This window comes from Crotalus tigris, unplaced genomic scaffold, assembly GCF_016545835.1.
Source record: "Crotalus tigris isolate CLP2741 ecotype Arizona unplaced genomic scaffold, ASM1654583v1 scf7180000018585.330925593:3314079, whole genome shotgun sequence".
NCBI classification, from domain to species: domain Eukaryota; kingdom Metazoa; phylum Chordata; class Lepidosauria; order Squamata; family Viperidae; genus Crotalus; species Crotalus tigris.
The window spans coordinates 2,846,863-2,874,322 of record NW_024097088.1 but is presented as its reverse complement, the minus strand read 5'-3'; the positions used below and the strand labels follow the sequence as shown (position 1 = coordinate 2,874,322).

The 27,460-nt window shown below is 50.0% G+C and overlaps 1 protein-coding gene across 4 annotated transcripts; it reads left to right on the top strand.

Moving 5' to 3' along the window:
- On the top strand, nucleotides 1-27,449 carry PLS3 (plastin 3). Of its 4 annotated transcripts, none has more exons than XM_039354809.1 (16): nucleotides 1-52; nucleotides 17,355-17,442; nucleotides 17,962-18,125; nucleotides 18,966-19,095; nucleotides 19,765-19,897; nucleotides 20,021-20,102; nucleotides 20,785-20,950; nucleotides 21,918-22,060; nucleotides 22,526-22,621; nucleotides 23,135-23,330; nucleotides 23,599-23,677; nucleotides 23,792-23,906; nucleotides 24,285-24,418; nucleotides 24,578-24,701; nucleotides 25,274-25,398; nucleotides 25,768-27,449. In XM_039354809.1, the coding sequence occupies exons 2-16, from the start codon at nucleotides 17,376-17,378 to the stop codon at nucleotides 25,898-25,900; spliced, it is 1,887 nt and encodes a 628-aa protein (XP_039210743.1). In that variant the 5' UTR covers nucleotides 1-52; nucleotides 17,355-17,375; the 3' UTR covers nucleotides 25,901-27,449. The 4 variants fall into 4 exon arrangements, with proteins under 4 accessions (XP_039210743.1, XP_039210747.1, XP_039210745.1 ...); XM_039354813.1 differs by lacking the exon at nucleotides 1-52 and adding an exon at nucleotides 10,040-10,672; XM_039354811.1 differs by lacking the exon at nucleotides 1-52 and adding an exon at nucleotides 10,878-11,034.
- The last annotated feature ends 11 nt before the right edge of the window (nucleotides 27,450-27,460 follow it).

Genomic DNA, 27,460 nt, shown 5'->3' with positions numbered 1-27,460 from the left:
GCCGCGGAGAGCGAGCAGCGGGCGAGCAGCCGGAGGGCGGAGCGGCCGAGCCGTGAGTGGCGCAGCGAGCGGGCGGGGGGCTCCGGCGGGGCGAGCTCCGGCCGCGGGCGGCCCGAGCGGGAGATCGGGAGCCCGCCGGTCCCGGCTCAGCCCGAGGGCTCCGACGGGAGCGGGCGCAGCTCTCCGGGAGCCTCCAGGGCGAGGGGCAGTCTACCTCGGCCGGGACTCGCAGCCCCCTCGCAGGCAGAGCCCCAGGCGGCGCTGCGCCCAGAGGTGGCCGGGCAAACGGAGCCCGGGGCTTCCCGGCGCTGCAGACGGGCGGGAGGCGCGCGGGCTGGGCGGGGCGGGGAGGCTGAGACCGGAGAAAAAGGCCCTCCCGCCCCCCCCTCCCCCGCCATCTCTGCGGCTCTCCCCGGCCCCGGCCGGCCTTGGCAGTGGCCGAGCGGCCGATCTTCCCCGCGGGTCCCGGGGAAAGCTCGGGTGGGCAGCTGGGAAGTTTTGAACGGGGTTTCCGGCTCCTCACCGGCGCTCGAAGCGGCTTTTCGCGGATGTTCGTGAGGGCTGGGACGGGGGGCTGCAGGCAGCGGGCTCCCCCTTTCAGTGAGGCGGCTGCACGTGGCCCCACCCGGCCCCACCCGGCGCTGGGCACGAGGCCCCGCGTGGCGGCTCAGTCCGGAGTCCGGGCTGCCCATCAGGGCAAACCCGGTTGGCTTCCCCCACCTACCCACCCCCGCCCTTTGCTTCCCCAAAGGCAGGAGTCGAAGGACTGAGTCGCCCCAGACCCGCCTTTAGGGCTTGGCCAAGGATGCCGCGATCTCTGCCCCTCCGCTTTCCGGGGCGTCCGTCATCCGGAGGTGGTGAAGGAAACGCAAATGAATCTTCTTGCGGGTCTCGCTGGGCAGCTAAAGGGGTGTGCTGCACCCCAACATCTGGGTTCCCCAGGGCTCCTGCCACGCCTCCCCCTCTTCAGGCTGTGCCTTGACCTCCCTGAGGGTTTTGTCGACACCCAGAATCAAAACTGCCCCCATCGCCCCCAAGATAAAGTGATAAAGTCAAAGAAGACGAAGTGCCCCTCAAAGTTGGAGGCTCTTTGGTGGGATTTCTGCAGCACCCCCGGGATCCGGGCTGGGTCCGCTGAGCTCTTGCACACGGGGAAGGTGGGCCAGCCCAGCTAGAGGAAAGATGTGGGTCGCAGGAGTTCTTCTTGAGGGCTTGTCCCCACCAGGACTCCATTCTTCTGGCTCTGATGCTGAGTTTCTCAGCCTGGCTAACTTAAGACTTGTGGACTTCAATTCCCAGAATTCCTCAGCCGACTATGGGGTATCCTCAGCTAGTTAGCTGGGGAGTTCCTGGAACTGAAGTCTACAAGTCTGACAGTTGCTGAGGTTGAGGATGACTGCTCTGATGAATTCCCTCCTTTTTGATGCCGGAAGCCTTAATTCTAGTTCAAGGGTCAGGGATGAAGCCCTGCTGTTTTCGGGGAGGGGGAGACGTCCCTTCTGGTCCCCAGGGCATCGTCTTCAATGGGCTGATTCAGGCTGAAGTTTCTCAGGTCAAGCCCTCCTAGAGACCCACCATTGAGCCTGGCAAGATAAGAGTGCCATTCTCCTCCAGAGGAGGGGGAAGGGCTGCTGGGGGCAGCAGAGAGGGGAACATCGATGGGAAAGGCAGGCACCCCGGGGACATTTGATGTGCCAAGAAGCAGGGAAGGCGGCCCTGAGCATTTGGGTCAAATGCCAGCATTTCTGCACAAGAGGCTTCTCCAGCAGCTACTTTCATTTCTTTAGGATTCCAATTTATATAACCTCCATCTCTCATTTATGACTCTGGGCAGCTTACAGACCATTTCTCTCCTCTCTTTTTGGCTCCGTGCCTGCTTGCATTTTCCCGTCAAATCTCAAAACTGCAGAGTTTCAGAAAGCCTGTGAGCTTCAGCCTCAGAGCCAAAGCATCAAAGGGGGGGGGGAGTTAGGACCCCTTTGGCTCCTGAGACACAGCTGCAGCCAAGCTGCATCCTGGCTCCCAAATTAAAGCCTTTCGTAGAGAGTAAATTCAACTTCAGAAAATTGATTTCTGGTTTTACTCTTGCCTTAAGATGTTGCTTCCCAAAAATATTATCGATAACTCCTAAAACAAGCAGGGCCGAGTGGCCTGAACAAACTATGGCTAATATATTGCCTAATCCCTGTGGAATGTGAGGGCATTGCCCCAAACGGTGCTTCCTGTTTTTATTCTTTTCTGTGGATATATATATATAAAAAAAGCTGTTCAATACAAGAGGTGCCTCAGAATTTACCTTCTTGAAGCAGCTTCACTGGGGGGAGCTAGGCGTGAGAAACAAGCAGAGGACGTTCTTTAAAAGGGATTTGGATGACTTTTTTGTTTTTTTAATGAAGAGAGCCATACTGACACCCCCCCCCCACATGGCTCCCTCCGGATGGGCTAGACTACAAGGGCAATCCTGCCAACTGGTTGGTGGATAATGGGTGCTTAGTCAGACACACCGGGAGGCTGGGAATGGTGGCCAGTGAAGGAAAAGGCTACACACACAGAGTCCACTTTCAGAATGAAGAGGATCTGGCAGCCCCATGGCAGACTAACCACTTTCATTAAAACAAACTTTCATAAAAGTTCTGCCTTTTAATAAAATTAGCCTGTCACGGGACTTTGGCTAGCTTTGGCTCTCCTCTTGCAGACCTGGTTTTGGGAGACTTGGGGAGCAGAGTAAACTTGCTGAATGTTAGAACTTTTGGGTGAAGTAAAAAGGGCCTTCGGCCTTCCAAAAAGCATCCTGGGAGTCTCTTGGGGAAGGTTGAGAATTGCTGGCACCTAAACAAGATATGGGTTGTGCTGGAGGGACTGTCATTGATGGGACACATGATCGAGGGGTTTAAAATTATGCTGCAAATGTTGAATTGCAGTTGGGTTCCGTTGCATGCTCTCTAAGGAGATTTTCTGCTGCCATCATCTGGAGAAGCAGATTCCAGGAGACTTCCTTGCCGTAAGCTGCCCACTCATTCCCTTCCTTGCTCTTTGGAAAGAGTGCCTTAATCTCCCTTCCTCCTCAGTTCGGGGTTATTTCTCTGCCTGCTGACCATCTTTTCTTCTGCTGGAAATCTGTGCGGTCCTGTATATTACTCATGAGTAAGAGTCTTACATTCAGTGGGGTTTACTTCAGAAAACTTGTGGAAGATTGCAGACAGCTCAGAGACAAATCATTTTGCTTACTTTATTATTTCCATATTGCTGTATGTGCGTTTTCGGAAACATGGTAGTAAAAAATGCTTATTTGCCATAATTACTTCTGACTTGGTATGTCAAGCTGATGGAATTGACTTGCTGGGACTTCTTCTGTCTTGTGCTTATTGGAACATTGTCCTAGCAAAGATACTTTATTTTTATGTAGTTCCTCATTCTTTGTTGATGTAAAGCAGATGTGGAATATTTGGGGAAGTTAGAAATGCAGTTAAGGTTGAGTCTTATCTTGCAGATGTTTTAGGAGAGTCTCTGAAAATACCACAGGGTGGGTTATTTTTAGTATGAGTGGTCTTAGTTATCCTCCATCTCTAAAATAATGTATTCCTTGGTCATATCTCACATATGACTTAAAATGCTATTGGAGATGTGTCTGCTCATTCACAGGCCACCTGGATAATGTCCTTGTTAGGGCTAATCGAGATGCACAACAACATGGATTTATTTTTGACCTCCACTCTGCTTAGGATGTGAAGCCAAGAAGAAAACTTCCTTTCCTCCTGCCTCTAGTTGTGATGGGAGTTGTAGTCCAGCCAATCTGGGGAAGGGCTGGTTTCAGAAGATGGTAAGGAGGCAGATTTATGCCAGATGCTACATTTGCCAGTTGGTAGCCACAAAAAAACAACAACAAAAAACCCCACCTACTTTGCTGTTAATGCAACGGCATCATCTCAAACATGTTTTTGCAACCCATTTTAATTCTCCTTCTGGTGCAGATATTCTGCATTTCCCGTTACCTCTGATATTTCACCTATTGGATATTTGGGCTCCTCTGCTTTGACTATGGGAAGCCAGCAGGATACCAATAGATAATAGATAATCTTCCTCTTTCCTTGCCTTAAATGGCAGTTGTGATGGGGTTCATGGCAGTGTATAGAACGTGTGTTTGTAATACATTTTAACTGGTGCTTTGACTGTGCACTGAATTTGCTTTACAAGGGCTTAAGGGTTCCTGACAAAGGAGGTGAAGAGCCTCCCTTCCTGTCTCTTGACAGGGCAAGTCTGCCAGAGCTAATGGCTGTAGCAGCTGGCAGAACTGGGGGGGGGGTGTAAGGGGAGGGGCAGGATATGAACATGGTAGTCAGCTGACCAGGCCACAAGCACTGCTTGATGCAAACGATGGGAGAGAGTGCCCTGCAATTATGCAAACGTGATCCGGCTCTGTTTTATGGATGGGCATGTTTTCTTTTAATATTTTTGCTATGCACTGATCATAAACATAAACTCTAAACTTCTTTCTGAAATTGTAGGAGTTTTGCTCTGTAGAACTCAGTGGCTTGAATTGTTCAAAACTAGCACTCACTTTAAAATTATAAAGTGGTTTTAGGCAAGGCGGGCTCTTAGCTTCGCCAAATTTGGAAAGCAGTTGTCCCACTGAAAGGGCAGCTTGCAGGTGTAACACAGTGATAAGGGCTGAATTTTGCAAAAAACCATTCTCAAGAGATTGCAGCTATCTAGATGTGTCTGCGCGCATTGTTCTCTCCGGTGTAATACAAATTAGTCCTTCCTCAATATGCCCACTTTCTTTATTCTTTTCAATGGAGTGTGGCTTGAAACCAAAAGCCTGGCTGGGTGGAATTTATTGTCAAGAGCAGGGGTTCTCAGCCTTGGCAACTAAGACTTGTGGACTTCAAGCTGGCTGAGGAATTCTGGGAGTTGAAGTCCACAAGTCTTAAAGTTGCCAAGGTTGAGAACCCCTGGTCAAGAGCTTTGCACTGCATCTGTCCAAACACTGCCCCCCTCCTCCTCCCAGAATATTAGCACCCAACAGCAGTTGTTGAGACAGGTTCTTTTTAAGCCCTCATCCCTCCAGGGTAGGAAAGATGCCCCGAAGATTTTGTGGTGGACGAGAAGCTGCCCTTTTACCCCGCAAGCTTGCAACAAGTGTTCAGAGCAAAGCAAAAGTCTCTCTTTCCCCTACAACAAATGTTGCGAACAGCTGCTGTGAACACACGTGTGCAAAAGAGAACAGCCGTTGCACTGCACACTTAATGTAGTAACTCAAAATGTACAAGTTTGAGAAACATATTTATTTTATTTATTAAATTTCTGTTCTGCCTTCCTCATCTAAGTGACTCTGGGTGGCTTACAACATCATAACAAAACCATGTAAATACGTGAAGAGAAGCATAGACAACAAACAGAATCAATGACAAGTAAAAAAGAAAAATCAGAGTTACCAATTCAAAATGCTAAAAAGTATCCAAAAAAGGAAATGTTGCTTCTATACAGGAAGCAAAATGGATATTTTCCATCCACAAAGTAGCACTTTTTTTTCTTCTCATCCTTACATGGAAGCTACTTTTACATTTTGCTACTCTTTATTCATTCTTTCCTTCCTTTCCTATCAAAACAAACCTGTCCCAGTCCTATGCTTAAGATGAAAAAAATCCAGGCATCGTGACGTTTGAAAGAGTGAAGTGTGCCCTCTTGTCCTTTTTAAGAAACAACAACTGAGCTGCTAGATTCGGCTGCTTTCACCAGATACCAACTTCTAGTGCCCCCCAAACAATCCCAAGCAGCGATGATGGGCCTGCAAGGCAGCTGCTCTGCCCTGGCAGATGTTTTTCTGGGTCTCACTTGGCTGCCCCACGGCCGAGGGAGCCCTGCCAGCCTCTGTGGGCAGCCTTGGGGGACGGATTCGTGTGGATCGTAGCCCTCTGTGGCCTTCTGGAGGAGCGAGAGTCCTCACTTAGGCCACCTGGAATGGAGGAGGCCTTTCCTCCCCTGCGACAGCCTTGGCTGCTACCTTTAATGACTTGGCCAGAAACTCATTTTGCTGTGATTCCAGACATGACCTCCACCTTTGATCTGGCTTCCTGCTTGCATTCCTTTCTCAAAATGCATAAATGCTGAGCTCATTCTGGGAAGTGACTCTTCAGGCAGCTGAAAAACTCCTCAAGAGGCCCCCAAGCACCGGGGCAAGAATCCTGCTCAAGGCTGGGCCTCTCTAGAGCCTTCGTCCTGGGGTGTTTCCCAGACAGGTTGAAGCGCTCCCCGTCTGCCTCAGTCAAAACAGGCATCCCTAGTAGGCTTCCCTAAAAGCTCGATGCTTCGCAAAATGAGTAGCATCTGACAGGCAAGAGGATTGGCCGGTGAAAGACGATTTTCCCAAGAAGCAAATGGGAAGGATTATTGCTGTTGTCATTTTTCTACCGGTGAATCTAGAGCCGACTGATCCAGAAGGACATCAGCTGCATTAACAATGGCTGGTCTGTCTGGGTCATGCACCAATGGTATTTGGATGATGACGCTTTTCTGAAGAAGTGGTCATTACCCTCCCCTTCCAGCTCCGTATATAGAATCCACAGATGCCCCTGTCCATTTGGCTAGCTTGGCCTGAGAAGGGATGTAAAGGTTGCTCCAAGGCAGAATTGAGATGGAACTGTCGCCTCTTTGCCTTTCAAACCTTCTGTACCTGTGCATTAAACACGGGTTCAGTTGGGAGAAGGTCCATTTTTGCTCTGTTTTGAAAGGGGACATGTATAAGACTAGCAACTTTGGGTGGGGCAGCCCCCAAGATAACACCCCCCAAACAGCCTGCCAGTTCAAGATCTGTCCTGGGTGGAAAGCCAATGGACTTCCTATTGTAGTCCTGGATGTGTTATTGTATTTTAAAAACCCCAAAGCTATGAGGTCATTTTCCCTAAATATCCGCGGGGTGGATCTATAAATAAAGGTCGCCAGACTCCAGTCTTTGGGCAACATAATGGTTATTTTGGCCTGACTGGAGTCTGAGGCACACCCAGATGGGGGCTGTAGGAAAAATAACATCCTTCCCTGTGACAGAAGGAGATGTTTACATCTCATTTCCATACCAGCAGAGAATTTGGAACAGGGCAGACTTAAAAGGCCCCCCCCGGAGAAGGCAACCCTCTTCCAGCCCAGGGAGCCCACACTGAACCCCGGCTGGTTGTGGTTCCATTCCAGGAGGATCTAGGTAAACCTATTCCCTGTGAACATCACCTGGTGTTCTCTGCTTTTGTCTCGCCAAGCCTTTGTTTTTGGGCAGAGTGGCCGAATGAGGAATAGATGGAAGGAGGCCACCTCTGTGGGCTGACCAGCCCTCTCTTTTCTGCAGCAGCCAGCAGATATATTTGGGAAGTTTCTCCCGGGCTTACGTCCAGGCACTGGGAGCCTGGAATGCTGCGGAAGCGAAGGGGCTCCCTTGCCAAGGGGGTCTGGTGGGGGGGGGATTCACCTTGCAAGCCAATAACGCTCACAGAGAAATGCTCTCTGGAAGCTTCTGGGGGAAACAAATGTTTTGAAAAAGTCTGGAGCAATTCTCCCTCCTTGGGATGGGAAATGGTTAGAGATTGTCTGGAGTTTTTGACATTTATCCCAGCTGGGAGAATTCTTGGAATTTTCTCTCTCCCATTGGGGAGCTGGTGCATCGTGGTTTATCCATTGCTCTTGAAACAAATCGTATCTTTCTTAGGAAAGGTGTCGTTGCTATAGATAAAATTCGGAGAAAAAGCGCGAAAACTGCATTTGGTCTCCTTCCCAGGAATCCCAGATGAGATGGGAATCTGGGCTGCCCCGTTCAGTCTGTAGGTAAAATACTCTGAAGATGAAGGACTCACCTTCCCTGGCTGCAAGCATAGAAAGTGAGAGGCAAATTCCATCTGCCTGAAGTGATTTGTTTTCTTTTTGGAAAAGGGGTTTATTCCCTCATTTCATCTTGTTTTATCTCAGCCTGAAATTGTCAGAGCTCTGTTTCCCTGTGTCTGGATTCCAAAGGCGGCTGTTTCCTCCATTCTGGGGTGGTTTAGTGGTGACTTAACGACCGGCAGCCTTCAGCTCCCAGGATTCCCGAGCCAGCGTTACAAAGCACAATAATGAGGAAGATGCATACGATTAAGGCAAGAAAGAAGGCATAGAGAGCGCTCTAACCCCAAAGTGAAGGATTTGCAGAGCTGCTTTTACCAATTCTGAACATTTCAGAATTGTAGGGCTGAAAGCACTACCTGAGCACAATGGAGACAACTTCTTGCCTGGAACCTATAATAATCAGCTTTGACCCATTCATTTCCTGATGCTGCCAAACTCCACGAAGCGAGAGGCAAGGTTTAAATTTAGCTCTGAGTCTCTGGCATGGCTGCTGTGCCTCCGAATGGCGGGCGAGCCTGGGAGAGCAGCCACGAAGATGGGCAGCAGCTTCTTCAACAGCCCACGTTGAAGAAGGCTTGGAGGCTGCTCTCCCTATGCTTCGGTCCCATGGGTGAAAGGAGAGGACAGGGCAGCTATGGGGATATGGAGAGATGATCTGCCAGATCCTTCAAGGGTGAAGTTTGACTCCAACCCTCAACTTAACGGAGGATTAGCAATGTCCTGGCTCCTTGGTTGGTGTCCCGTCATCTAAAGGGGGGAATTGCATGCATTTCATGGGAAGGCCTAACCACCAGCTTGACAACATTTTAAAATGAAATGTGCAGACATGTGCTAAAACAGGAGCATGGTCCTGCCTTCCTCAGCAGCATTGACCCTAGTTGGACACCTCCCCACAGAATCAAAGCCTCTTCCGAGCCACCAAAAGGCTGCTCATCCTGGTCTTGGATGATTAAAAATCATTAGTGATCGCGGCCTGATTGCCGGCGGGGCTGCACTCTAAATTATTTGGGGGACGTGCTCCTAACAAGACACACTGAACTGGTCCCTTGCGACGTCTTGATGCTTAGGAATAAATCCATTGATGTGGGCGGAAAGGTGGTGGTAGAACTGGCTACTTTTCATCCTTGCAGATTAATTAGTTTAATGCATTTTGTTTCCTGTGGTCTGTTCTTACCACTCCCAGTTTCTTCTTTTATTCCAACTCTGCTGTCTTCATTCTCATTGCTTTTTGGAGGCTGCCACCCTGTTTGCTTTCCAGGAAACCTTACGAATAAGCCCTCTTTTGCTCCATGCAGGGTTCAGAAGAGGATTTGGGACACCTTCTGTCCCTGCCCCAAATCTGCAGTATTTCCACCCAGGGGCAAGACATCCCCTCCCTCCTGGTCTTCCCGCAGGGCTGGAGAAGTGGAGAAAAACAGGGCTGCTGCTGCAGGGCCCTCTCCTTCATTTAGAACTGCTGTGTCACCCTTTCCGAGAAGAGAAGAGAAGAGCCGTGTGCCCCCCTCCCCCGCAGCCTTCCCCTGCAGCTCTTCAGGGAATAATGGAGCGCAGGAAAGCAAACAGCTTTTTTCCCTGGCAGAGAGGCCAAGCCTGCCGAGGCACGTTCAGGCAGGCAGCAGTTCTCCTGCTCCAAGGCGCGGCTTGGGAGGCGATGCAAAAGTAGGTCAAACTGGCCTCTTTTTAGGAATCCCGGTGCCGTTTACCGTCCCCTCATTTTTGCAGGCTTTCCTCTGTGCAGGGGCAGAGCTGGCTTCTTTGGGGCTTTTCCCCGCCTTTCTCAGAGGAGATGTTCCCCGGTGGTCTTCCGGCAGGGCCTTCCATCGGCTGCAGCCTTGGCCTCCAGGGTGTGGAGCTGGGCAGCTGATCTTACTGTGCCAAGCAAAAGCCGCTTCCTCCCGATTTCAGCATCAGAGAAACCCACGTCCTTAGCAAGGCCTTGCCAAGTTTCACTGATAAATCCTTTCCCAATGGAAGGCCGGGTCTCCCCAGTTTTTCTGCCTCCATCTTGATCAAGAGCACTTGGCCCTGTTTACTTGAATGCCTCCATTGCAGAATTCAAAATGGTGGATTATCTGCCTATTTGGAAAACTTTGAGCTATGAAGGTAGCTTCTCTTTCCAGGCTAAACCACTCTCGGCAGGGATTTGACCGAAGGAGGAGGAAGAAGCGGTAGTACTAGTGCTAGTAGCAGTTCTAAGAGTAGTGGGGGTAACTTCTGACATTGGCAGGATGTGAGAGAAATGTACTGAGTCTTCCCTATTTTTCGGACTCAGGGTGTTGCCTCCCTCTCTGCAGAACTCTTTTCCTCTTCTTTCCCTGGTTGAAAATCAAAGAATAATCATTTGGGCATTGTGACATCTATGCTCATCAAAGCCTTAAGAGCTCCTGACTAATGTGTGGCTGGACCGCAACCCAGCAGCCCCCCAAACTCTGGGCTGGAGGCAACGGAGTCCTGCAGCGCCCAAGAGAACTTCTTGCTCTGGGGGTTGTTGAGTGCGGATCTGCAGAGACCGGGAACGAGAGCAATGGGGACGTGCCTGGTCTTGCAGGGCAGAGCGAAGCCTTCAGTCAGCCAATGCTTTGCTGTTGTGCTGGAGTCTGACGAGGCGAACGCAGCCTCTTCCGTGATAAAAGGACGGAGGCATGTTGCGCTCACCCTGCCTTGCAAGGAGCAGAATAGCTGCCTGATTCCCCAAAAGCTGAGCAGGGTCAGCCCTGATGACTGTTTAAAGCAGGGGTCTTCAACCCCGGCCCGTGGCCCACTACTGGGCCATGAGCTGTTTGGAATCGGGCCGTGGAAGTGGTAGGTGAGTGCCCACCTGCATGCATCCCCCCCTTGCACCAGCAGCGGGTGCTCATGCCCGCCACTTGGGCAAATGGAGCTGTGTGTGCACTTGCCCGCTGCTCACATGGAATTATCCCCTCTTCCGCCCCCCCCCCCCGCCAGTCTGCAAAACCGGAAAGGTTGGGGAACTCTGGCTTGAAAGGAAACGCCAGAGAGGAGGGCCAGGAGAGTAGGACAGACGGGAAGTTCACAAAGGTCTCAAAAGAAAACTGCAATGGGATGTTTTCATTCTGATGGAGTCGGCTGGCCGATTGGCTGTTACTTCACCTTCTCTGTGCCCTTGAAGCAGGCATTGGATGTCTGCCTGCCCTGCCATTCAGGCTGGTAAGAGTGGAGTAAGGAAGGTGAAGGGCTGGGGTGGCACCCGCTTTGGGTTCTTTGGGGGTAGGAAGAGAGGGAGGAAAGGGCGTCCTCCTGGCAGAGGACCGATGTGGCCAGACGTTCATCCCTCAACTGCTTTCCTTCTGAGGATGCTGCCTCTTTCCGTTTGCCACGAGCACCGGTGAGCCGAGTGGCTGCCTCCACGAGGCAAGGAGGCCCCGAGGCAGCGAGTGTCCTCCGGAAGCCTTCACCCAACGGAACTGGCCGGCTCTTTCAGGCACGCGAGAGGGAGGTGCCAGGTGATGCCAGGCTTGTCCTGGCAGGGCTCTGTTCCAAGGGTCCCCCAACCAGACAGCAGTCTGCTAGCAGGCTCTGCTGGAGAAGGGCAACACCATCAATGCATCCTCCCAAAGTGAGGGGGGCAGAATAATCAGACCCTCTTGACGGGGAGAAAGATGGCAGCCCTCCTCCCGTGCCCAGGCTGGCAAGGCCTCCCTCCAACTGCTTGCTGAGACTTGCTTCCTAAGGGAGATTCTCATCTCACAGGATAAATTTATATTGATTAAATTGGTTAGTTATAATTGGTTCTGTTAGCTATTGGTTATATAACCAATATAACAACCAGGTGACCAGGTGTTATTATACTGGTTTCTGCTCTGGACCCCCTCAGCCCTACATGTGGCCTTTGGGGGGGGGCAGGTGGAAGGCTTGGAGCCGGAAGGAAGCCGGACCCTCTCCTGGGCTGTGATGCGTGAATTGCTTGGCCCCCAGCCCTGGTCTTACACGCACCTTGGCAAGAGTCTCCACTCTTGGGAGAAGCAGCAGTTGAGTTCTGGGGAAGGCCTGGGCGAAGGGGACTCACTTCTCTGGCTGATGGAAGCCCTAAGCGTGGAGCTATCGGGGCTCTCAAAGTCTCTTGAGAAATCTTGGGGGGGGATCATCCATCCACACCTATTGGGTTGGCAGGGCCGGGACTCCCACTCCTGTCTGGGCAGAAGAAGAAATGCTGCTGGGTGGAAAAGATGCACACAAGTGATCCTGGGGACGGGTGGGGTGGGGAGACGCCTGTGGTTTCCAAGCAGCCCCCTCTGCCTTCTCTTTGCTGCTGTCAATATCTGGTGCATTCAGCAGCAGCAGCAGCAGCAGCAGCACTTTTGTGAAGGCTGATCCTGCTCTATGATTTGTCTGCAGAAGGAGAGGAGGGCGGGCAGTAGTTGTGTGTGTGTTTGTGTGTGCGTGCGCAAGTGTTCAAGTTTTGCTGTGTAATGCACGATTCCAGCCCAAGAGGGCCGAGAGCAAGCGGGGCCTCCTCTCTGCACACCCTCCTGTGCTGGCAGGAAATGTTTTGACTTGCTTGCCTGGGAAGAATGCTGGGCTCCCAGATTTAATGTGCGTTTGGGGCGTGGGAGGAGGCCCCATCCTGTGCCTGGGCTGGGCTGAGAGGAGCTGCTCCCTCGGGGGTCCCAGCGGGCGAGGTAAGGGGGCTTCGTGCTGCCGGGTCCAAGCCTGGCTCAACTCTGCTGCAGAGTGTGTTTGGGGGGGGGGGGGGAAGAAGGGGTGTGGGAGATTCAGCTTGTCAACCTTCCTCTCTTCTATGCGCTTAACTTTTCTTCTGCCTCCCTTCGCCTTCCTCTCCGCCTTGGGTTTCCTGCCAGTCTGCCTGGTGGTAGGATGGAGGAAATGAACGCTGAATGGGAAAAAAAGAGAGGGCCTTTTGGATTTTTGTTTAGTCTCTGCGTTCAGCAGAGTTTGCTCGGTTTGGGGGGATCTTTGGGGTTCACTGGGCCAAGAACGCCAGTTCTGATTTGCTTCCCATTGAAAGCCTTGGGAAGGTGGCCCATTTGCTCACTGCACTGGGGCGGAGTTGATGGGAACGGCCATGTAGCACATCTGGAGAAGGTCTAAGATGGAAGTGCAAGTCATCATATGGGGGTAAGGAAAAACATCTGGCCGGTGCTTTTCTTGTGAGGCACCCAGTCGAAGGAGCAAAGGCTGCAGCAGCTGCTGGGAGGCTGCTCTGCTGGAAATCCTGAGGGATCAAAGAGATCCAGAGAGGCCTGAACTTTGAAAGGTCCCAGGGAGCTCCGGGAATCCTGACCTGGAGATGGCAGAGGCGCCTTGCTTGCCTAACTGGCATGGCGGGCAATCTGTGTCTGGTGGACAGAGGTGTGTCATTGTTTTCAGCAGGAATTCAGTGTGGGTCGTGATGTAATGCCAAATGGAAAGAAAGGCCTTCTGGTGCCTCTCCTTCTAAAGCTGGTAACCTGATGCCCAGCAGGAACAAACATCCTGAGGTCTGGGAGCAAGGCAAGGGGAGGGAGAGGCTGGCCAGGCTGGCCACAGTCACCCCTTTGGCTCACTCAAGACAGAGGTGGGAGATGCAGCCAGCCTTGTGCAAAGACGGCTGAGCGGCTGGGAGATGCTTTCCTGTTCTTCCCAGGAATGTCTTTGCCAGCATATTGGCCACCACCGTCCTGCCCCCCCCCCCTCGGAATGTGCTTTTATCATCAGCACCATTTGGGCCATCTCATGATGGGGCTGCTTCTGCCTGACTTCTGGGCAGCTGAATGACCTCGCTGGGATGGGGGTGGGGGATGTTTGCCAAGAGCACTTTTCTCCTTTGGGGGAGGCAAAATAAATACATGAAATATGTTCCTGAAGAAGCCCCAAAGAAGGGAGCTCTAAAGGACATCCAGCTGCTTCTCCAGGCAGGAATGTGAAAAGGGTAACGGCACTCCAGGACTGGGCAGTGGCTACACCCTTGGAACATAGAAGAGATTAACCTCCCCAAAGATTTGGTTATTTCGTATTCAAGGATTGATTATTTGGAAGAGGAGCTAACTTCTCCCTGGGGGGGGGGGAGCTGCAGGGCATGTAGGGTCCCATAAAATAAACCATAACTTCTTTCTTAGATGCCTCTGCAAAACTTTTTTTTTTTTTAGAACTGTTTGCAGTTTCCTAGCAAAGGACCTTCCGTGCAGAAAGCAAATCTATGTTTCATTTCCAGGTGCTGAGAGCTTTGTGCTAAAGTAGGTTGGGAGTAAGACCCCCCCCCCCAACACAAGGATGGGTCTCCCTGCCTGGTGTGATAAGAGCAGCAGGTGTTTCCTTCCCAGCCTGGAATTGGGGAGGGACTGGGGTCACCCCTCCCTCATTGGAGCTGATCTTAGAAAGCGCTAGTGCAGCTCCCTCCCTCTGTTTTTCTCAAATTTCCGAGGAGAAGTTAGGAGCATTAACCGAGGTGAAGGCACATCATTTCTAGAATTTTTTTGTGTTTGGCAACACATGTCTGCATTTCCCACCTCCTCCGTGCCCATTTTGCCTGTTGCACATGTAAAATATGCAAGGACTGGCACTCACCAGGACCAAAAAGCATGGGGAAACTCTGATTATGCTTCATTTAGAGCGAAGTCTCCCTTCTGCAACTAGTTCAAAATATTTTAGTTCATCCCTGCACTGTGGCTGTTCCGGTCTGTGAGAATTCATTTGGAAAAGATGCAGCTGGAGAAAAATGAATGTGAATTTCCTTAGCAAGACGTATGGAAAAGGCAGGCGTTGTGTGCAAACTGTATTCAGTGGAGCACCGATATATGATCTGTCTCGCGCATGTTCGGGTGGAGCCTCTCTGAGGCTTTTTCTCACAGTCTTGTAGTGCCCCAGAGGGGAGGCGTCTCCCTTCGCTGATAGTGGGGACGTTTGCAGTTGGTTGCCATAACTGTAGCTTGGATCTTTATCAACCTGGGAACCAACACTTAGATAGGGGTGGCCGTATGTCTGGGTGCTGCAATTATTAATTTCTTCCCTGAACAGGGAGTTGAACTAGATCAAGGTTTGATCAAAGAAGAGGGGGGGGGGATCAACCTCTTCTCCAAAGCACCAGAAGGCAGGACAAGAAGCAACAGATGGAAACTAATCAAGGAGAGAAGCAACCTGGAACTAAGAAGAAACTTCCTAACAGTGAGGACAATCAACCAGCGGAATGGCTTGCCTTCAGAAGTTGTGTGTGAGCCATCACTGGAGGCCTTTAAGAAGAGATTGGACAGCCACTTGTCTGGAGTGGCACAGGGTCTCCTGCTGGACTAGAAGATCTCCAAGGTCCCTTCCAGTTCTGTTCTGATTGACTGATTGTTTTCCATCCTTGGCCACAATGCCAGCTAGGGAATTCTGAGAGTTGAAGTCCACCCATCTTCAAGGGGCCAAGGTCCTCCTTCACTTCCATGTGATCTCAGCGTTCACTTTTTCTTCGATTTCTGCAAAAGGCAGATGCATGCCAGCTCCTTTCCAGTACAGAAGAATGACTTTCTTCACGAGAGACCTGTCAGGGCCCTTCAAGCTGACCTTATTCAGGAGCCCTCAAATGTTAACGCTGCTATGTGACCTACAATAAAAGACCCGCAGCTCCCCCAAGAAGTTTTCCAAACCCCAAGTGGGTAAAACTTCCCAAAGCAGAGAAGAGGCCAAGGATGGACAATCTCTGCCCTCTCCTGGCGATGCTCCTACTTGGAGTACAAAATCCCAGAGCCCAGATGGGAAAACCTCAGCCCTTCCGGAGGTGAAAATGGAGCGCTGTCTGTTGACCCTGTCCTGGGTCTCCTGCAGCTTCTGCTGTGGCTCTTCGTGGGCTCAGCCTGAGTCAGGCTGATGTCATGGCGGCTGGCGACTTCCTCCAGATTGTCCTCCCGCCTGGGCGTTCCCTGACCTCGGGGTTTACTCCTACTAGTAAAAGCAACACGTAACTAATTAGAGAAGGAAGGCCTCCTCTGCTTAAAGACATAACCGTCTCGTCAGCAAAACACAGATCCGTCTGATGGCCTGCATTTTTGTAAGTGGCAAATTCTATTCCTTTTTCCGAAACTGAGTCTGGGCCAGCCTGACAGTCCACGCCTTTTAAAATGGGATAGTTCCACAGCTGCCCGTGAGCCGTGGAGCGTTGTGCAATGGCGACCGGCATCTTTGGCATAGAGAGAATTTAGCAAACAAGGAAACGGCTCATCCCTTCAGGCTTCCAGACAGCTGCTGCAGGAAAGTAGGAGATGGTTCAACTCTCACCCACCCCCCTGCTTGTTTACCTAGAGGAAAATGTGCCTTAGGACAGGAAAATCCCCCGCCCCTCGGAAAAACAGAATTGCTCCAGATCAGAGGTGAATCAGCCTGTCTGCCCAAGAAAGGGAGGGAACCTCAGGTAGTTCCCCCCAATGAGAAGACCCGCCTACTGGTGGAGCCAAGGAGTCTCTGGGCTGCAGGCGTTTTCATTGCACTGGATGGTTCGCAGCTGGAAAACATCTGGGAGGGGCTGTTCCCTGGGCCTCTTCCCACCAAACCTGCTGGCAGGCAGCAGTTTCCCCCAGGTGATGGCTCTTGTTGGCCAAGGCTGTTTTTCTGAACACCTTTTCCCTGGCCAGAGAGGGCCACAGACACACCTTCTGCCCCACGTTTGAGTTTTCATCCTGCTGTTTGTGAGTTTTCTCCAGTTTTTCTCCAGGTGGCTTAGCCAGGTGTGCTGGGCCTGGACCCAGGAGGAGGTGTTTGTTTTGCCAAGGGGGTGGCTGGCTTTAATCCTGGATAGTTATTGATCCCAAAGGAGGAGGAAAGCCTCTCGGAGACCTCCCTGCTAAAACCCCCGAAACCCTAGTCTGGCCTTGGGTCAGTTTCGGCTCTCAATCCAACCCAGCCCCACCCCCAGCAGGGTTGCATCTGTGCTCAGGAGCTCTTTCTGGGAGGGTGGAGAGAAAGGGGAGAGTAAACCCAGGTACACACAACGGAGTGTTTGCTAGGACTTTGGGAACATGATTTACAGGATTTGTTTATTTGCTTAAGACCTGCATGTCCCTTGGTGACAGAAAACCAGGAGGCATAAACCAGTTTGAAAAGGGGATGGAATTAGGAGCGGATCTTTTCAGCCAGTGCGAAGCAGCTGAAGGAGAGAGTCTTTCAGAGCAGTTTGCGGATTTTAAAAACAAGGTGACCCCGTGGTTATCAAATCCCAGAAAAAGCACTGAAGAATTTCAGGATTTACTCTGTTAAAAAATCAGGTGTCTGGTAGTGCCTTCTTTGGTTTTTTTTAAAGGTTTTGTGGGCTGTGCCTCTCCATCTTTGGGGTTGACTGTAACATAGAAGCCTTCCTCAAAACACAATAATTTCCCCATGCCAGATGGGAGGTGCAACTCTTTAGCCAACTAATAACACAAGCCTGGCAAAATGAATCAGTCCCTTGTGTTGCTTCAGTAGATGAATGAATGAATCTTAAGGGATATGGACTTGTGTTCCTAATTTATTGATTTTCTGTCTCTCTCTCTCTCCCCTCCCTCCTGCTCCTTTTTTAGGTGTAGTGTTAATGCACAAAAATGGCCAACGTCACACAGATATCCAAAGATGAGCTAGAGGAACTCAGGGAGGCTTTTTCCAAAGTTGGTAAGTGGTTCTTTTCTTGCCAGCACCAGGCCTGATGCCTTTAGCTTGGACCCGTTTCCCAGAACCCCCGTTTGTTTGCAGTCATTAATATTTTCTCATCCTTCACTTGCTTTTCACCAGTTGCTTCCAACTTGGATATTTAGCTTCCAACTTGGATAAAGAAGTCGTAATGCTCCCTGTTTGGGAGGCTCAATTCGGATTCTCTGTAGGAAAAGCTAGAGCCTTTAGCACCGAGTTTTTCAGCCCCAGCAGCTTTTAAGAGACAGAGTGGAGCAGGGGATGGCAACTGGCCCCCAATGACTTTGGATGTTGGCCTTGCAGTGGAGCAGGGGTCTCCGACCATGACACCTTTAAGACTTGTGGACTTTGACTCCTGGAAGTTGAAGTTCATGAGTCTTAAAAGGTTGCCTAGGCTGGAGAGCCCTGCAGTAGGGGAGTAAGGAGTGAGGGGGCTGGAGGTCAGACTCCTGCCTTGTCCCTGCTCTGATTTTCCACCTGTCTCTGTCTTCCACCTGCAAGATCTCAACAGCAACGGATTCATCTGTGACTATGAGCTGCACGAACTCTTCAAGGAAGCCAACCTTCCCCTCCCGGGATACAAAGTCCGAGAGATCATTCAGAAACTCATGATCGACGGAGACAAGAACAAAGACGGAAAGATCAGCTTCGAAGAATTTGTTTACGTAAGGCTGGAACCATCTTCGTCTGATCCCCCAAACTCTGGACTGCGGCTTTTCCTGTGAAACCACCCAGCTCTCCTTCCTTCAGTCCTCCATCCATGCATTTATTCACCCCGTTATTCTACCACCCATCGCAGCCGTTTTCTGGGCAGAGCTAAAATGTGTAAAGTGATAAAACAACGTTGAAAGCAGCAGAGCAGAGAGAATTGAGCCAGAAAATTGGGGGGGGGGCTCCTCAGAATAAAGTTATGGTGGGTTAATGCAGGACCTTCCCAGAGGTTCCATTTTCTCAGCTGCTCCAAAGACCCAAAAGAATAACAGAATAACAGAGTTGGAAGGGACTGTGGATGTCTTCTGGTCCAAGAGCCTGCCCAAAGTAGACCTTGCTGCATCCCGAACATACAGCTGTCCAATCTTTAAAGTCTCTAGTGAAGGAGCCCCCACAACTTCTAGGGGCAAGTCATTCCACTGTCAGGAAATTTTTCCTCACCTCTAGATTAGTTGTCTCCTTGATTAGTGTCCATCTATTACTTCTAGTCCTGCCCTTTAGAGAATAGGTTGACCCCTTCTTCTATGTGGCAGCCTTTCAGATGTTGAAAGATGCTATCCTGGCACCCCTAGTCTCTCAGAAGACTCTTCAGGATTGGTGTGGGACTCTCCTGCTGCCCAGGTCCTCCTCTCCCAGAACTTATTCTGGGTTGCATCCCAGGGTTATCCTGGCTAGGTAGACTTTGGCCACTGCGGAGCAAGACCAAAACCTTTTTGGGGTTTATCCCGTCCATCTTCAGAGACTTCCACAAGTCCCTCAAGGCCATGAATTAACAGTTGCATTTCTGCTTGCAGCTCTTCCAAGAAGTGAAAAGCAGTGACGTTGCCAAGACCTTCCGCAAGGCCATCAATCGGAAGGAAGGCATCTGCGCCATCGGGGGCACCTCCGAGCTGTCCAGCGAAGGCACCCAACACTCGTACTCAGGTACTGCCTGGGGGCTTCATCTCCCCTCCTGGCCCTGCCAGGCCTGCGACTAGGTGGGCCCTTTCCTGCCCTTCCAACATCTGCCCTGAAGTTCTCACAGCTGCCCAAACCTCTTCTGTAGACCCCACCCCACCGATGCCTTTAGTGGCCAAGGTGCCCATGGTTAAGTCTATTTGTTTTGTTCTCCACCTTCCTTGATAGACCCAATATCCTGATATCCATCAGGACTGTAGTTCTGATCCTTGGGTGATCTAAAGCAGGGAGAAAGTCTGTCTCGGGATTTTTCTAATGCGAGTAGTCCTCACTTTATGAACATTTGTTGAACTACGGTTCAAAATTGTAATGGTTTCTGGTCAAAAAACATTTCGGTTTGAATTGTGCTCATAAGTTGAGGATTATCTGAAGTTCATGCAGTGTTGATCCAGGGGCCCCCAAGGGGCAAGAAGGATGAGATGGAGGACACGGTATTGCAGTGCAAACCCCAAGTCTTTGACTTCAGGGGGAGAACTGACACAGAGTCTCCTCTCTATTCTCTTGCCTTGGCAAACTGTTGTACCCCCTCCCACGCTACCCTCCCAGGTGCCACTGGGGGGCTTTGAGCTGCAGTGTTGGTGGGTTTCCCCAGTGGTGTCACTTGAGTGTTAATCTCAGAGCTTTTTTCCACTTTAGAGGAAGAGAAATACGCCTTTGTGAACTGGATCAACAAAGCTTTGGAAAACGACCTGGACTGCAAGCATGTCATCCCCATGAATCCAAACACGGACGATCTCTTCAAAGCCGTTGGGGACGGGATCGTCTTGTGGTGAGTCCTCTGCTCTGGGATGATGCCCTTGGCGGGAAGGCTAGGAGAAGCCCCCGTGCAGAATTGTCTCTAACTCCAGGGGTTCCCGGGTGGATGTTCATTTTCCTTCTTGCTTCCTCGTAGTAAAATGGTCAACCTCTCTGTTCCTGACACCATTGATGAACGAGCCATCAACAAGAAGAAGCTTACCCCATTCATAATTCAGGTGGGGGTCCATTGTTTCCCAGGTCTTCTCTCCCCACAGCTTAAATAATGCTGGATTTGTTCATTATCTAAGGGGGCGGCTAAGAGAGGAGATGGTTTTGTTTGCTTTAAATTATTAAAAGAGGCTTTTGTGCTGTCTCTTTGTTGGACATTGAAAGCAGAACCTTTCCCAACAAAAGAGATGCTGCTCAGTAAATATTAATTGCATTCAAAGAGGAAGATGAACCAAGGCTGCATTTGGCATCTATTCAAGTGGAGAAACTACCAGGAGCTTTTCAATTATCCCCTTCTCTCCTCTCCTTCTGCCTTGTCTCTCCCCCTCTTTCTTTCCCTCTTTCTCTTTCCTCCTCCCTTTTTCCTTTCCTCTTCCATCTTTTTTCTTTTCCCTCCTCTCTTCCTTTCTTGTTCAGTTACCAGCATCTCAAGCCTTATCTTGCTCTGGCAGTGAGAAAGCTACCCGTTTCTCTCTTGTTTTCAACTTGCTATCTCTCCGTTCAAGGTTTGCAAGGCGGAGAATTTTAAATATTTTGATTCGGAGAAGCACTGGTTTGATGCCTTTCATTGGGGTGGGGGGTGGGGGATGGGGGGTTAGGGAAAATTCAGGGCCTCTGTAGGCGTCATTGTGACCCGCATAGCCGGAGGACTGCAGATGACTTCCTATTAAAAGACTTCTTCATTTGCAGGAAAACCTGAACTTGGCTTTGAATTCTGCTTCCGCCATTGGGTGCCACGTGGTCAACATTGGGGCAGAGGATTTAAGGGAAGGGAAGCCCCATCTGGTTCTTGGCCTGCTCTGGCAGATTATCAAGATTGGCTTGTTTGCAGATATTGAACTCAGCAAAAATGAAGGTGAGGGAAGTCCACCTGGGCCTCTGCTGGGCGGTTGTTCATGCCAGGGGCTGGGTAACGGTGCCCACTTCCACGGCTGGTTGCAGAGGGCCCTGAATGGGTGGGAGCGCAGTTGGACTAGCCTTTGACTGGGGATAAACATGTAATGGCGTGGTAAGAGAGCTGGGCTGAACTGTGCAAGGAATGGGGCATGCCAGCAGAATGCCCACACTGGTATTTTTCAAACTTGGCGATTTTAAGAGGTGTGGACTTCAACCCCCAGCATTCCCTAGCCAGCATGAGGAATTCTGGGAGCTGAAGTCCATATAAAGTTGCCAAAATTGAAAAGCACTGGTCTAAATAGATATGTAACCCTCAGTTAAGCCAAAGTATTTCCTAAACGCGTTAGTTCATCTCATTTCTTTCTAGGTAAGAATAGGATTACAAATTTTGTTTTCCAAAGGCCAAGCTCTCTTGGCCACATCTAATAGACTGCTTCTCATAAATTAAAACCTTTATTTGACCCTATTTTGGTTTCATAATCCAGCATAATAATAATAAAGAAAAATATCTGCCAAGAACTTAAAGCTTCAAAGTCATTAATTTGCTTCCCTTGTAAATAAAGTTAGAGATCAAATCTAAGGACTAGGATTTAGCAGAGGCAATTTTTAAAGAATTCTAATAAACCATTTAGTGTTTAATTGGCTCCTCCGGATAGTTTTGAGAGGCAGCATCTTCCTTGGTCAGAGAATTGGGCTGGGACCAGAGAGACCCACGGGGTGACTTTGGGCCAGTTGTCCTCTCGGCCCTGCCCTCCGCCAGGGTTGCAGTTGTAGGGATCCAAGGAAGGGACCTCATCACGGAAGCCTCTGTGACCTCCTGGGGCACGTGAGGGTTTACATCTACTGAAGAGGCCAATGAAGTATGTTCACTGGGGAGGGTGAACCGTGAACTGGAGGCCTGAGACTTCCCTCTCTCCCCTTCTCAGCTCTGGCTGCCTTGTTGTGTGATGGAGAGACTTTGGAGGACCTGATGAAGTTGTCCCCAGAAGAGCTTCTCCTGCGATGGGCCAACTACCACCTGGAGAACGCCGGGTGGCACAAGATCAACAACTTCAGCTCCGAGATAAAGGTATTGGCGGTCTCGGTGGAAGTTTGTCCAGGCAAGTCTTTCATTTGGGGAAAGGAGCCAGGAGTTGAATGCTCCTCTAGGGAGTTTGCTCTGGATGGAGGGGCCGGCATCCTTAGCCTTCTCTCAGTTGAAATGATTGTCCATCTAACCTTCTTAATTCTCTTCTCTCCTGTGCTATCTGGACTCTCTCTCTCTCTCCCCTTTGGCTTTTTTTATTTTGATTTTACAAGCTTTCCGACTTCCATAACTCTGTTAAGGTACAGGAACCGTTCCTACTTCTGATTAACGTATTACATTGCACGGGATTCGTAACATTGGGCTGAAAAAACTCAGCTGCTTCTAATGCAGCCTTTCTGAATCCCAGGCTGGCTGGGGAATCCTGGGGGCTGAAGTCTGCCCGTCTCAGAATTGCTGGAGTTGAGAGACCCCGCTCTAATCCCCTTGGTCTGATTCTGCCTCCTCCAGGACTCCAGAGCCTACTTCCATCTCCTCAACCAGATTTCCCCCAAAGGACAGAAGGAAGGAGAGCCAGAGATCAACATCAACATGTCAGGCTTCAATGTGAGTAGGGGTCTTGGTGGCCTGCTGGGAACCTTGAAACCAATATTCTACTAATCCTGAACAGAAGCTGTATTTCCCACTCAACGATGGCCAACATTTGTGGTTATCAGAGGATGCTTTCCAAGTTCTCTCATTGTCTTCTGGTTTCAAGCATTGACTCTACCAAGCAGCGCTTAGGAACGCTTCACCAGGGACCCTCTGGCTGATTTTCACTCTCAGACGGCATTGCATTGTTTATTTGAAGACCTCGTAGAAGGAGAGCCACGCTAGTCCATGATGGTTCTCTTCACTGGGAGCTCCTCCTGTGAAGAGCATCCCGGGGGGGGGGGGAACATCCAAAGAAACGAGATGGCAGCCTCAGAACCTGATCACGACTGCCATCTTCAGATTGCTGTGGACACCCCCCCGCCTTCCGGATCTCAGAACCCACCTTTGAAAAGTCTTCCTCCCAAGGTGGCAGCTTCATCTAATCCAACATTAGAAAGTAGCCTCTGTGCCATTCCTTCCCTGTAGGAGAAAGATGACCTCAAGAGGGCCGAGTGCATGCTCCAGCAAGCGGATAGGCTGGGCTGTCGGCAGTTTGTTACCCCAGCAGATGTTGTGAGTGGCAACCCAAAGCTGAATTTGGCTTTCGTGGCCAACTTGTTCAACAAGTACCCAGCCCTCACCAAGCCTGAAAACCAAGACATTGACTGGACGCTGCTGGAAGGTGAGAAGTTTTTCTTTCTGTGTGATTAATGGAAGGGTGGCTGAGAGAGAAAGAGAAGGAAGGAAGGAAGGAAGGAAGGAAGGAAGGAAGGAAGGAAGGAAGGATGCTGTCTTTTGATTGCTCTTTGCATCTTTGTGTCCTGAAGATTTCTTCTCCTTCTTTCTTGGTTTAGCATTTTTAGAACATTTGTTTGGTGTCCATAATTTCGTCTGTCTGTCTGTCGAGAAGCAAATGTAGATTCCTTCAATAGCGACTCTTTGTATCTTAGGTGAAACCCGTGAAGAACGGACGTTCCGCAACTGGATGAATTCTCTTGGCGTAAACCCTCATGTCAATCATCTCTACGCGTACGTCTGGCTTTCTTTCAGGAGGCCCGAAAGAGGCATGACCAGGATCCCATCCATCAGGTATTTTTTGAAGACTAAACTTCTCAGTGAGCAGATTTCTGTTTTCTCTTTCAGTGACCTGCAAGACGCCCTGGTGATTTTACAGCTCTATGAGAAGATCAAAGTTCCTGTCGACTGGAACAAAGTCAACAGACCTCCATACCCAAAACTTGGGGCAAACATGAAGAAGGTGCTGGAGCCTGGTTGTTTCTAAACTAGCCATTTTCAGTTCAGTTCGGGGAAATCCTGTTACTTTAGCCCAAGTTGTTAAAGGAGTTCTGAGTGCTGCCCCAAAGCAGATAGCCTTCCTTCTACCTGATGCCCACCCCTCACCCATTAGGGATTGGGCCAAAGAGTGTATTCCTCTCTGCGAAATGAGAGTCTCTCCTCAGGGGCAGAGCCCTTGCTTTGCTTGTAGAAAAGACCAGCTTGGGGGCATTTCAAACTCCAAGGTCTTCTAGCAAGGAGGGATGAAAAGAAAACCACCAAAGTATAAGGCAGCTGTGATCTCCCTCCCTCTCTCTCTCTCTCCCTCATTCCCCCAATTTCCTTCTGTCTCACCAAACAGCTGGAAAACTGCAACTATGCAGTCGATCTAGGAAAGAATCGAGCCAAGTTTTCATTGGTCGGCATTGGCGGGCAGGATCTCAACGACGGGAACTCGACCCTCACCCTGGCTGTAATCTGGCAGCTGATGAGAAGGTATCCTTGCACCCATGCCTCTTAGTCCAAGTCATTGGAGGCTCATATTCTCCACGAAAAACCTACATTTCTAGGGGTTCAAACACACCTAGCAGGTCCCTTAGAGACTTTCCCCAGTTTTTGTGTGCTGAGTAACTTTCCTGTGTCTCCTTTGCCCAGATACACTCTGAATGTTCTGGAGAACCTCGTAGATGGTCAGAAAGCAAATGATGACATTATTGTAAATTGGGTGAACACGACCTTGAAAGACGCTGGGAAATCAAGTTCTATCCAGAGCTTTAAGGTGGGTAATATTGTTTCTTTGGATCTCGTTGCCACAAAGAAGCCAACTTGTGACCAGGAGTACAAGTGGAGTGGATGAATTGGGAAAATGAATAGACGTTGCTACTTAGAGCAGACCCTACAAAAGTGTCCTCCCAATTCCAGCAGCTGAATTTTTAAAAGTTTATTGAGCATCTGAAAACAAAGGACTTTTGCAATAAAATAATAATTAAGAGGTTTTTGCTCCTTTACCGTAATAGTCTTCCTGGCCATCTTTGGATAGCTATCTTGTTTCCAGAAAGCAAAGCAATCAGGCATTATTGAAAATATTTATCCTGGACGCCACCAGAAAAAGTTCTGTATCTTTGCTGGCAGAAAAAGATGTTGATTGTACTTTGCACAAACCTTATATATCCATAGTTCTTAACACCACAAATCTGAGCACTGCTCCAAGCGGGCCAGAGGCGTCACCAATTGACCAGTTCTTCTCCAATGACTGGGTTCCGCCGTGTTCTCACAGCCCCTTTAAAGAGGGTGGTGTCCATCTGATGCGTCCACCCTTTTCATTGATGTGACCCTCGTCTTTCTCTCCAGGACAAAAGTATCAGCAGCAGCCTGGCCGTGGTGGATTTAATTGATGCTATTCAGCCTGGCTGCATAAATTACGACCTGGTGAAGACAGGCGACCTCTCCGAGGAAGACAAGCACAGCAATGCCAAGTGAGACGCCGGACTTGGTTGCCCTTTCAGCCTCCCTCTGGTGCACGGCTGGTTCAGACAGCAGGTTTATCCCAGGTTGTGGAGGAAGCCATTGTCAGTGGCCATGCCCGAGACTTGAGCCATCGCTAGTTGTAGCTTGCAAGCCATAAGAACTGGGCTCACCTGTTCTCGATTCAAGGGAAGCCAGTTGGACCCCCTCGCCCGGGATGTCCCTCGCCAGGGCTCTGGGGGAGGTTAATCCATCCTGCTCCATTTATCCCCATGGGAGTTCGATGGGCTCAGGGTTCAGGTCCAGCTCTGTGGGGTGTGTGCAAATCTCTTGTAGATCGGACCTTGCCAGATCTGATCGTGCCCCTCTTTCCTCTCCAGGTACGCTGTCTCCATGGCCAGGAGGATCGGCGCCCGCGTCTATGCCCTGCCAGAGGATGTGGTGGAGGTGAAGCCCAAGATGGTGATGACCGTGTTTGCCTGCCTGATGGGCCGAGGGCTAAAGCGTGTTTAAAGAGCAAAGACCCCCAGCCTGGCCTCCTCCCCACCCCCAGCGCAGAAGTGCTCTGCTCCGCTTCCAGAAAGGTGGACTCTCTTTGGCTGAAGGACTCTCTGTTGGGCTTGGCAACCCAGACCCGGAGAGGCCTCGGAGAGGGGATGGGGATCAGTCCAGCCCCCTCCCTCCCTCCCTCCCTCCCTTCTTCCCTCCCCCAGGAATTTCAAGGTTGCATCTCCTCAAGTGCCCAAGGGAACAACAATCCGCACTCATGCCGGTGGCCGGCACACCGACCGAAGCTTCCTTTCCTCGTCCGGAGGGGCAGTTTTTGGGAGAGTTGCCAGTCAGGGGATTGGCCTTAAGGCTCCGTCTGGCTCTCCTGTCTTGAAAGGATAAAGGAAAGGAAAGAAAGTTTCCTTTTAAAAAAAATTGAAGTTTCTAGAGGTTCAAGGGTTTGAGATGAGCTTGAGTTTTTTTTTTTTTTAATCTAACCTGCTGTTCAGTCATGGGTGCAAATGCAGCAACATTTTTAAGCCACACCTTAAAAGGAAACAAAACAAAAACCACTTAGTAGAAATCATACAAGATAGGCAAGATGGCATAAAGGCTCTTATTTTAAATAACTTATCCTGCCGTTGGAAGCTAATTTGGCACACTCCGTTCTTCACGATTTGGTCACAGAGAGGGAGCCGTGCCACTGGAAGTTTTAGGCAACACCCCAACTGTCTCTCACTTTCAGTCCTCCTCCCAAAGGACTAGAAACTTGGTTTGGTTCTGATTTCAGTGTGAGTTTCCCCTTTTGGGAAGCGGCATTTGGTGCCCAGCTGCCCCTTGTGGTGTTCCTGTGGAGCAGTGGCACAGGGGCTGCTCTGCACCCGGTCAGGTTCAAGTTAGGTGCAGTTCGAACGGCCGGTGAAAGGGTACTTGCCAAGCTCAGTCTTCCTGCAGCCTTCTGAAGCCACGGTGCTGCTCTTATTTGCCTTTACAGCACAACAGTGTTGTTGCTTCCCTTTTCCGACAAAAGCACAACAGGTTTTCCTTTGTGCGAGTTTTTTATTTTCACATTACTCATTTTTATGCAAGGTACCATCTTCAAAGGTTACCGCCTTGCCTCAGCTTAACTGAACCCAGAGAACCGAATTGATGCAATTTTTATGTGTTGCCTTGGTTTGTTTTATATTTTGCCTGGACATATTTTTTTAAGTTTTGTTTTTCCAAAAACTGCATGTAAACCATTTTTTAAAAAAGAAAAAAAAAATAAGATATTTAAGTTGACATGAGCTGTTTGTTACAAACTGTGTGAGAAGGGTGCCACAGGTGAGACCAGGCCCATTCTGCAAGAGGCAGGGACTAGTAACTTGAAGAGCAGAATGTGCCAAGATTAAAGAAACTATTTTTATAAATAAAATGTTATCACCAAAGAAAAGACTTTTATCCATAGGAGCAAGTATATTCTGGCTTTAGCAAGCTGTTAGCTACCCCTGAGATCATCTTGTTATATATTCACAGCCTTGGATTATGGTGACAAAGCAGCTAATGATGAAATAAAAATGGTTCATAAACCTGTCATTTGGATTT

Coding starts and splice junctions, on each gene's coding strand:
- PLS3 (XM_039354809.1), top strand. CDS start 17,376: ATGGCCAACGTCACACAGATATCCAAAGATGAGCTAGAGGAACTCAGG. Junction 18,126..18,965: donor GCTTCGAAGAATTTGTTTAC/GTAAGGCTGGAA, acceptor TTCTGCTTGCAG/CTCTTCCAAGAAGTGAAAAG. Junction 20,951..21,917: donor TGAACTCAGCAAAAATGAAG/GTGAGGGAAGTC, acceptor TCCCCTTCTCAG/CTCTGGCTGCCTTGTTGTGT.